This window comes from Canis lupus, chromosome 3 (genome assembly GCF_048164855.1).
Source record: "Canis lupus baileyi chromosome 3, mCanLup2.hap1, whole genome shotgun sequence".
NCBI lineage: Eukaryota > Metazoa > Chordata > Mammalia > Carnivora > Canidae > Canis > Canis lupus.
Genome location: NC_132840.1, coordinates 23,813,286 through 23,824,663, shown reverse-complemented (window position 1 = coordinate 23,824,663; position 11,378 = coordinate 23,813,286). Strand labels below are relative to the sequence as shown.

The following is an 11,378-nucleotide window of genomic DNA, read 5'->3' as shown; positions in this document are numbered from 1 at the left end:
CCTTCTGTATGGCCAGGGGCTCTTCCGAACTATAACCTTCCCCCGCCACCCCCCGTCCATTCAGATGCTTACACAGTCTCTAGGCTTGTGATGGATAAGGGACTACAGCTCACTAGACCCAAACCCAAACGTGGCTGTCCCCTGCCGTCCTCCTGAGTACTCCACGACAGGATAATTCTGTGTTTCTCTGTAAGCCCTACAGACAATTTTTTTAATGGGCTGAGTTTTTCAGACTACTCACAGGCTTGCACCTCCCTGCTCCTCTTTCACTCAGGATCTTCCGTCTAGGATCACTCTCCCTTCACCAGAACGACGTCTTTAAAACTCCTCTTAGTGTGGGTCTGCGGGTGGCAAACTTCTGTCTTCTGTTTTTTTGTTTTGTTTTGTTTTGTTTTGTTTCTGTTTTATTTAAAAAGCAACACTTTAGGGGTGCCTGGGGCTCCATCCGTAACAGGCAACCTCACAACCTCACGGATCCCAGATATGTGTCCTCCGTTGGCTGAAAGGTGGGAAATACCTACTCTACTCTGGTCTCCTGCCCCTTCCCCAGCAGAGCCTTTGGATGAACTGGAGTCCTCCACCATCGGGCGTCTCCTTCCACGCCATACTTCCGGATCCAGGGTGAGACACCTCTGGAACCCCAAGGTCATGAGGGGAACTTCTTCATCAAGTCCTCAGTGTGCTGTGGGGTACCTGGACCAGCTGCCCCATGGATTTCTGTACGTGTTATAGACAGAGGTTCACAATTGCTCCCCTGTGTGTACCCTACTGACCCAGCAGCCTCCCCGGGCCGCAGCACCCTTGCTCCCTGAAGCTCGCTTCATCTCTCAACCAGAAACCCTGTAGCAGCGGGTCTGCCCTCAGGTGCCTCATCCTGCCCCGATGCCCTATGTCCACGGTCATAACCCCACACTGTCCTTCAGAGTAGTTCAAAGTCTTCAAGACAGTCTCTGCTACTTTCAGTCCTTTGCATTTTCAAAATATATTCCAGAAGAAGCTTGTCCATTTCGACAAAAATCCCTGCTTGGATTTCAGTTGGAATTGCACCAAATCCACTGCTTAGGTAAGAACGGATCGCATGAAGCTTCCAATCCACAAATGTGCCAAATACCTCCATTTCTTAGGTTTTCATCAATAGTATTTTACAGCTTTCTCTCTCAGGTATCTCTTATTAATTTCTACATAATTTAAGTGTCTGAAAGGCTAAAATAAATAAAATCAGGGATCATTATTAACTTTTCCCATAATGAGAAATAGAATCAATTCTTGTAGGTTGAGCACGTAGCCAGCATCCTTGCTAAATTTACTCACTGGTTTTGATAGCTTGCTTGTGGATTTCTCTGGATTTTCTTCATTTTTCTCCATATCTCTGCACATAACAGAAGTTTCATTTCTGGATTCTCAAGATGTACACCCTTACATCTCCTTTTCTGGCCAGGCTCTGTGGTGCAGGGATAAGAGAAGTGTTGAGCAGTCAGCCTTGTCTCAACCTCACCTCAGAGACAGAGCGGCCGAGATCTCACAATCAGACAGGATATCTGCCACCGAGTTCTTGGCTGATCAGATTAAGGAGGTTCCTTTCTACCTCTAGTTTGCTAAAAGTTTTCTTAATCATGAATGGGTATTAAAGTATACAGATGTTTTCTCTGCTTGTCAAGATCATATGGTTTATCTCTTCATTAATGTCGTGAATTACACTGATGGATTTTTTAAAATATACAAACCTGCATTCCTGAACTCAACCCAACTTGGTCATAATATATTACCTCTCACTATTATTGAATCCAGCTTCCTCATACTTTGTTTAGGATTGTTTGGGATTTTCAAGAGAGACACTGATCTATAACTATCTTTCTCTCCTCTCTCCCTCCCCTCCTTCTTTTTTCTTTGAAATGTCCTTGTCAGGTTTTAGCATCAAGGTTATGCTGCCTCATAAAACAAGATGGGACATGAGCCTCTCTGTTGTTGTTGTTCTGTGTAAGAGTTTATAACAGGCTGCTGTTCTTTCTTAAACACATCTAAACATTCAACAGAGAAGTCATCTGCGCTTGGGGTTTTCCTCTGATGACACGTTAAGTTGCAGGTGAGATTTCATAAAGACGGGAACTATCAAGAGTCGCATCAGCAAGATGGCAGCACAGGAGTTTTCTGGTGATCAGCCCCTTTTGGAAAAATCAGTTTGAACAAATATTCCCGCAGGAGAAACCTTCACAAGAGCAAAGGAGTGCAGGTAAGGGTTATAGCACCCAGGTGGCAAAAGATGCTTTTACAGCACTGAGACAGACACACTCCCCAGAGGAGGTGGTGGGGGGCCAGGTACATCTGAATGCCCCCAGAGACTCTAGCACTGGCCCGCAGTGAGCCCGGAGCCCAGACCTGACCCTGCAGACCTGGGCATCAGGCCGCCTGCCCAAGGACTCCAGCAGTGAGCCCCCTGGAATGCCACTGGAAGTCTTACCCAGGTTCCTGGACAGGCTGAGTGCCAGAGCCCATCTGTGCAGACCCGAACAGGTACCAACTTCTTCAAATGTCCAGACGCCAACACAAGGCCACAGGGATCACAGGAAATCATGGAAACATGACACCTTAATAAGAAGCCAAAAAATAAAATAAAAATGACAATGACTGACCCTAATGAAAGGGAGAGTCAGGAAACGTCTAGAGAGAATGCAGAATCATCTTCTCAAAGAAATCCAATAAACTACAAGAAAACACACATAAACAAATGAAATTTGGGAAACAATGTATGAACAACAGGAGAAAGAAATTCAGCAAAGAAATAGAAATCATTTTTCTAAAACTAGAAATCCTAACATTGAAGAATATCATGAGACAAACACTCTGCAGAAAGCTTCAGTGACAGACGGGTCCAGCAGGAGAGGCAGCAGTGGGCCAGAGACACGTCCCTTGACTCCTCCAGCAAGGGCAGCAAACAGGAAAGGGAAGGAAAACACGTGAAGAAACCCAACCAGAGCTCCAGGAGAACTTCCAGAGAAGCGATGTGCATGTTTGTCCGGGACAAATGGAGGGAGGTCATTACCGCAAACCTGTCTTACAAGAAGTGCTGAAAGGAGAGCTTCAGGTGGAGATGGACGGGTATGTGTTTAGTTAACACAAAACAGAGAAAACACAGGACTCACTGATGCTGGGAAGGATACAATCAAACTCAGAATACTCTAACGTGTGTTGATGTGCTCATCACTAACTCTAGCATAAAAGTAATAGATGTATTAAAAATAACTGTCTAGGGGCGCCTGGCTGGCTCAGTTGGAAGAGCATGTGACTCTTGACCTCAGGATCATGAGTTCAAGACCCATGCTGGGTGTAGTTTACTAAAAAAAAAACCACCTAGCTACAATATTTGTTAACGAATACACAATATAAAAAGATATATATCGTGACATCAAAAGCATAAAAAAGGGTAAGGATAAAGAGTAGTTAGTTGTTCATGTGATTGAAGTTGTTGTTGTCAAATTTAAAAATATGTTATGTTAAGGGATGCCTGGGTGGCTCAGCAGTTGAGTGTCTGCCTTCAGCTCAGGGCCTGATCCTGGGATCGAGTCCCCCATCAGGCTCTGCAGGGAGCCTGCTTCTCCCTCTGCCTACGTCTCTCTCTCTCTCTCTCTCTCTCTCACACATGAATAAATAAATAAATCTTTAAAAAAGGGGGGGGGGGTGCCTGGGTGGCTTAGTGGTTGAGCGTCTGCCTCTGGCTCGGGTCATGGTCCTGGGGTCTTGGGATCCGGTCCCCATCAGGCTTCCCACAGGGAGTCTGCTTCTTGCTCTGCCTTATGTCTCTGTCTTTCTCTGTGTGTCTCTCACGAATAAATAAATAAAATCTTTTTAAAAAAATGTTATGTTAGCCTCACAGGAACAGTAAAGTAAAACCCTAGAGCAGATACACAAAATATAAAGGAAACGGCATCAAAGAGTAACACAGGAGAAAACCACCACTGGGATCCCTGGGTGGCACAGCGGTTTGGCGCCTGCCTTTGGCCCAGGGCGCGATCCTGGAGACTCGGGATCGAATCCCACGTCGGGCTCCTGGTGCATGGAGCCTGCTTCTCTCTCTCTGCCTATGTCTCTGCCTCTCTCTCTCTCTCTCTGTGTGACCATCATAAATAAATAAAAATTAAAAAAAAAAAAAAAGAAAACCACCACTTCACAGAGGAAGACAAGAATGGGGGAACAATTAATAAAATGGCATTAGTAATTCTCCTAATTACTTTAAATATAAATTGATTAAACTATTCAATCAAAATGCACAGTGTAGCTGAATGGATAAAAAACCAAGACTCAACTACATGCTTTCTAAAAAGAGACCCATTTCAGGGTGGGGTGACTGGGTGACGGGCACTGAGGTGGGCACTTGACGGGATGAGCACTGGGTGTTATTCTACATATATTGGCAAATTGAACACCAATAAAAAATAAATTTACAAAAAAAATAAAAAAAATAAAAAAATAAAAATGCCAGAGTTGCACGTTGCACCCGTTAAATAAACAACAAAAACTTACTTCAGAAAAAAAAAAAAAAGAGACCCATTTCAGCTTTAAGGACACACATAGGCTCACATAGTGAATGGATAGAAAAGACATTCCAGGCCAGTGGAAAACAGAACACAGCAGGGATAGCTATGCTTACATTTTAAAAAATGCACTTTTTTTTTTTAATTTTTTTTTTTATTTATTTATGATAGGCACACAGTGAGAGAGAGAGAGGCAGAGACACAGGCAGAGGGAGAAGCAGGCTCCATGCACCGGGAGCCCGACGTGGGATTCGATCCCGGATCTCCAGGATCGCGCCCTGGGCCAAAGGCAGGCGCCAAACCGCTGCGCCACCCAGGGATCCCTAAAAAATGCACTTTAAGTCAAAAGCTGTAATAAGACAAAGAAGGTCCCTATATAATGATAAGGGGGTTAATTCACCAATACACTGAAGAGGTATTACAACTAAAAATGTATATACAGTGAGTGGTCCTGTTTTTTTTTGAAAAGAAACAAAATTGACAAACCTTTAGCCAGACTAAGAAGAAAAGAGAGACTCAAACATAATTGGGAATGAAAGAGGAGACATTACTACTGATACCACAGAAATGCAAAGGATTCTGAGAGATTACCCTGAGTATTTATGTGCCAACCAACTAGACAACCTGGAAGTAATGCACAAGTTCCTTGAAAATACAACCTACCACACTAACTCACAAAGAAACAAAATGTGAACAGACCAATAACAAGGACATTAAACAGTCATCAAAACCTCCAATGCAGAGAAGCCCAGGCCAGATGGCTTCACTGATGAATTCTTCAAAACATTTAAAGAAGAATTAATGCCAATCCTTCTCAAGCTGTCCCAAAAACCTTGAGAGAACACTCCTAAACTCATTTTACAAGGCCAGTATTACCCTGATACCAAAGCCAGATGAAAACACCATAGGAAAGGAAAGCTACAAGCTGGTATCCCAGATGACCATAGATGTGAAAATTCTTAATAAAATAACTAGCAAACCATACACCAGATCAAGTGTGGGGACACGAAGGATGCCAGGATGATTCAACATATACAAATCAATAAGCATGATACACTGTGTTAATAAAATGTAGGATAAAAATCATATGATCATCTCAATAGAGGCAGAAAAAGCATTTGGCAAAATACATCCTTTCAGGATAAAAAAGTCTCAATAAATAGGGTAAATAAGGGACATACTTCAACTTAGTAGAGGCCATATGTGACAAGCCCATAGCTAATATCACCTCAATGGTGAAAGGGTGAAAGCTTATCCTCTAAGATCAGGAACAAGATAAAGATACTCAGTCTTCTTTCTTCCAATTTTACTGAACAATAACTGATATACATCACTGTATAAGGAAAGCATACAGCATGATGGCTTGATTTACATATATTGTGAAAGAACTATCACAGTAGGTTCAGCTAACATCCACCTTCTCATATAAATACAAAAAAATAAAAAGAAAAGAAAGAAGAAACAAGGGAAATTTCTTGTGTTGAAGACTCTTAGGATTTATCCTGTGTGTCATAAGCAGTGTTCACTGTAGTTATCATGTCTTACATCACACCCTTAGTACTTACTTGCCTTCTAACTGGAAGTCTGTACCTCTTTTTTTTTTTTTTTTAAATATTTTTTTAATTTTTTATGATAATCACACAGAGAGAGAAAGGCAGAGGGAGAAGCAGGCTCCATGCACCGGGAGCCCGACGTGGGATTCGATCCCGGGTCTCCAGGATCCGCCCTGGGCCAAAGGCAGGTGCCAAACCGCTGCGCCACCCAGGGATCCCAAGTCTGTACCTCTTGATGGCCTTCCTCCAGTTCCCCCTTCTCCTAACCTCCACGTCTGGTAACCACAAGTCTGAGCTCTCTCTCTCGGAGTCTGGTCTTTTGTTTTAGATTCCACATGTAAGTGATACCATATAGTATTTGTCTTTCTCTTATTTTACTTAGCATAATGCTTTCAAGGTCCATCCATATTGTTGCAAATGGTAGAATTTCCTTTTTACTGTGGCACAATAAGTAATTTCCACTGTGCACATACACCACATCTTCTCTATCCATTCATCCACCCATGGACACCTGTCTCCATGTCTTGACCATTGTAAATAATGCTGCTGTTAATATGGGGATGCAGATATCTTTTTGGGTTTTTGTTTCCTTTGGATATATTCCCATAAATGGAATTGCTGAATCATATGCCAGCTCTATTTTTTGAATCACTCTGGCTAGGACTTGCAGTAATGTGTTGAACAGAGATGGCAACAGTGGGGACCCTTCAAGAATACTCAACAGAGAAAAGATAATCTCTTCAGTAAGTGGTACTGGGGTAATTGGGTATTCATATGCCAAAGAATGAAACTGGATCCACATCTTACGCCACTCAAAAATATTAACATGAAATTGATTAAAGACTTAAATATAAGACCTGAAACCATGAAAGTCCTTGGAGAAAACAGGAGCAAAACTCCTTGACATGGGTAATGATTGTCTGGACAGGGCACCTATAGCACAGGCAACAAGATAAAAAATAAACAGTGGGACTATATGCAACTTAAAAGCTCCTGCACTGCAAAAGAAATCATCAACAAAGTGAAAAGACTACCTGCAGAATGGGAAAAAATATTTGCAAACCATCTCTATGATAAGAGATTAATACCCAAGAGACATAAAGAACTCGTACAACAGCAAAAAACCCCCAAATAACCCAATTAAAAAGTGGACAAAGGACCTCAATAAACATATCTCCAAAGATCTATGAAAGGCCAACAGGCACATGGAAAGGTGCATGACATCACTCATCCAGAGAAAAATGCAAATCAAAATCATGATGAGAAAAAAAAAATCATGATAAGGGACACCTGGGTGGCTCAGTTGGTTAAGCTCTGGACTCTTGATTTTGGGTCAGGTTGTGATCTTAGGGTTGTGAGATGGAGAGCCATGTCTGGCTCTATGCTGGGCATAGAGCCTGCTTAAGAGTCTCTCTATCCTCCTAAAAAAAAAAAAAAAAAAAAAAAATCAAAACAAAACAAAACAAAGAGGTACCTCCTTAGACCTGCCAGAATGGCCATCAAGAGACAGGAGAACATAAATGCTGGTGAGAATGTAGAGAAAAGGGACCCCTTGTGCACTGCTTTGTAAACTGGTACAGGCACTACAGAAAACAAATGTGGAGGATCCTCAAAAAATTAAAAATAAAATTATCAAATGACCCACCAGCCCCACTTCTGGGAATACATCCGAAGGAAACAAATTTTTTCTAAGCACAACTTTCGACAAATTCTACAAGTTTTGATATGTCACTCTGTCATATTTAATTGGTAATTAAAAATACCTTTTCATTTTCATTTATTTGACTCATGGGCATTATTTAATCTGCAAACATTGACAAATGTACTCATTTTTTCTCATTATGTTTTAACTCAATCCCACTTGGTCAGAGTGCAGTCTGCAGGATCTCAGTCCTTTGATGTCTGTGGAGATCTTTACAATTTGGCATGTGGCCAATGTTGATAACGCTCCCAGGAGCACGTGAGAAACTTGAGCACTCTGTGTCTGCTGGACACGGCATTCTGCATGTCACCTGTGCCCAGTTCCTTGATCATGTCGTTCACATACCTGCCACCCTGACAATTTCTATATACCACATTTCATAACACTCGTCAAGGATGTTAAACCTGACATCTTGAAATTGTGCAGTATCTTGATCCCCTTTCTCCAGGGCAATAAAGAGAGTGGTTTTAAAAAAGTTTAGTTCCTTCCTGCTGGCCCCAACTTATCAATTTCTTCCAGTAGCTTATTGTACTTGAAAATTTTGATGTGAGGCAGCTTTAGGGCACAGCCCTTAGACAAACCTGTCCACCCACCTTTCTTCCTTTAAAACCTCCTCCTTGGAAGGGAGAAGAAATGTGTGGGAAATATCAGAAAGGGAGACAGAACATAGAGGCTCCTAACTCTGGGAAACGAACTAGGGGTGGTGGAAGGGGAGGAGGGCGGGGGGTGGGGGTGAATGGGTGACGGGCACTGAGGGGGGCACTTGAGGGGATGAGCACTGGGTGTTATTCTTTATGTTGGCAAATTGAACACCAATAAAAAAATTTATTATAAAAATAAATAAATAAATAAATAAATAAACAAACAAACAAACAAACCTCCTCCTTGGGATGCCTGGGTGGCTCATTGGTTGAGCATCTGCCTTTGGCTCAGTACGTGATCCCAGGGTCCTGGGATCCAGTCCCGCATCAGGATCCCTGCATGGAGCCTGCTTCTCCCTCTACCTATGTCTCTGCCTCTCTTTGTGTGTGTCTCTCATGAATAAATAAAATCTAAAAAAAAAAAAAGTCCAATAAATAAATAAAATCTCCTCCTGGATCCCAACTCCTGCTCTCAAAGAAATTCATTGCGAGTTTCTTTATAGGAGGGACGATCTGCAGGTGACACCCTCATTTTGTCTATAAAATGTTTCTGAAATATCCTTTAATTAATTTTGGGATGTGACTCATATGCCAAAAAATTTACACTCTTCATAAGTGTGTATTTCAGCGACTTTTAGTGTATTTGCCAGCTGGGCCGACATCGTCATTTAATTCCAACACATTCTTGTGGCCTCAAACAAAACCCCACCCTTAGGGCCACTCCCCACTTGTCCTCTGCTAGCGGCTGCACCCACTAATCTGCTTCTCCTCAAGGCCTCTATGGGTTGGCCCCATCCTGAACATTTCACAGAAATAGGATTGTAACATATATGGCCTATCATGTCTGGCTTCCTTCACTCAGCACAAGGTTTTTGAGGTTCGTCTGTGTCATAGTGTTGTTAGAGCTTCGTTTCTTTTTATGCCAAATAATATTCCAAGTATGGGGATCCCTGGGTGGCTCAGCAATTCAGTGCCTGCCTTTGGCCCACATCGAGTCCCACATCGGGCTCCCTGCATGGAGCCTGCTTCTCCCTCTGCCTGTGTCTCTGCCTCTCATGAATAATAAAATCTTTAAAAATAATAATAATATTCCAAGTATGGATGGAGAGATTATATTTGGCTTACCCATTCATCTGCTGTAGATACTAGGTTGCTTCCGCTTTTTGGCTAATATGAATAATGCCACAATGACCATTTGTGCACAAGTTTATGTGTGGTCATGTGCTTTCAATTTCCTTGGGTAAATACATTACACCTAAGAGTGGAAATGCAGGATTCAATGGTAAGTGTCTCAAATATTCCTGAATAACAGTGTTCCCAAGCACTCAGATAGGAACTGAGAATTTCCTCCTCTCAACGCCTTCTCTCACTAGCCTGGGCTTCTGAGTCCTTGTGGTTGTGGAGAAGTCGGCGGTGCTTCTGCTGCTGTCCTTTTCTGGCTGCTTTCAGAATGAGCCTTGCCTTTAACACTGTGTGTGTGTTCAGGCATGATTTTATTTTTATATCTACTTGGGATCTGTTCTGTTTCTGGAATCCCTTACATGTCACCTTTCTTCTCTCCTTCTACGATTCCAGACACAGTCCTTGTTCCCATTTCCATCTACAGGAGAACAGCCCCTCCCAGGTTACTGCCCAGCCCTGGAGGGTAGATAGAGGCATGAGATACAGAGATGTCATCCCCCCTCTCAGGGGCTGCTCTCCCCGCCTGCCATCACCACTCACCCAGCCTGGTGACCCCGAATGGCATGGCATGGAGAGGTGCGGCTGCTGGGGAACAGCAACTTTGAATCCTTTCTGGAGAAAGCACTGAGTGGCCAGTACAAGTCAGTGAGCACAGTTTTGTGGCAGGTACCTCCCAGACCCCACTAACGTCACTGCCAGAACATGGCAGATGGGGAGGCCAGCCGGCGCCAGGCACAGGCCACACAAAACCACCTCTGGGATTTCTGTTTGGAGCTATCTTTCTTTTTAAAATTTCCCATGACAGGTATACATCTCTAGGTGTGCCTTTCCCTAGGAACCCGCAGGACTGTAACTATAGGGTGGGGAAAGGCATGTGCCACTCGAGGTCTGCTCGTGGGAGCTGCTGCACACTGGCATGGGCTCACACAGCATCAGGGGTGCTTGCATCCGAGAGGGCACACCACATCCAGAGCTCGGGTCCTGTTGCTGGGACTGGAAGACACAACCATAACCTTCTCATCAGCACGGCGGACTCCCCAGCACCCACCAGGAATGAGGCCGGCCTTGGGGAACCATCCCCTCTGGGGAAATGACACAAAGCTCTGTGGTCATAAATACATTTTATTTCATTAGAAATGCATAATTAACAGTGTTGAGAGCATTTCCCCCTAGAAAAGTAGGTAAGCAATATTTCCGTCAAAATCGTTAGTTGTCTTTTGCAAATACCTATTTTCATTACACTGAACAGAGCACACAGCAAAAGGCTTCTGCTACTCCACTTTTTTTTTTCAATTTTCTTTTTTTGTTATAAACACCATAGCAAATTAAAAAAAGCTGTTTGAACAGAGAAAAATATCAGTTCTTGATTTTCCGCATGTACTTAATGCAATCCACACTATGCTTCCCCGCTCTTTCTCTGGACGTCAACAGTGGGACTCAAGGGTCTTCTGGTGGGGACGGTGGTTGTTATTGTCACCTTCTATTCATTGGGACTCTCCCCCGCGGTGAGGCTCTCAGACGCACTTGAACAGAACATGTGCGGTCACCTCCGTGCAAAGCCGTGGGGCCAGGGCGCGTGTGGAACAGGGTGGTTGGCTGGAGCCAGCACTGAGCATGGCAGCAGCGGCTGTCTTAGGTCCTGTTGTGGATGGGCAGCCCGTCCTGCCTACTGGATCTGGATGGCTCCATGCTCAAGCTGCATTTCAGGCTGCAGGGTGGGCTGCAGGGTCTCAGCCGTCTGCAAGAGGAGAGAGACGAGGGCTTTCTATAA

The 11,378-nt window shown here is 43.5% G+C and overlaps 1 protein-coding gene across 8 annotated transcripts in view; it reads right to left on the bottom strand.

Moving 5' to 3' along the window:
• Positions 1–10,711: 10,711 nt before the first annotated feature.
• BANP (BTG3 associated nuclear protein) overlaps positions 10,712–11,378 on the bottom strand; it is a 104,946-nt gene continuing 104,279 nt past the window's right edge. For all 8 annotated transcript variants that reach the window (XM_072819540.1, XM_072819543.1, XM_072819544.1 and 5 more), the window contains one exon: positions 10,712–11,345. In XM_072819540.1, the coding sequence (XP_072675641.1) occupies positions 11,274–11,345 (72 nt within the window). In that variant the 3' untranslated portion in view covers positions 10,712–11,273. The remainder of the gene's footprint in view (positions 11,346–11,378) is intronic.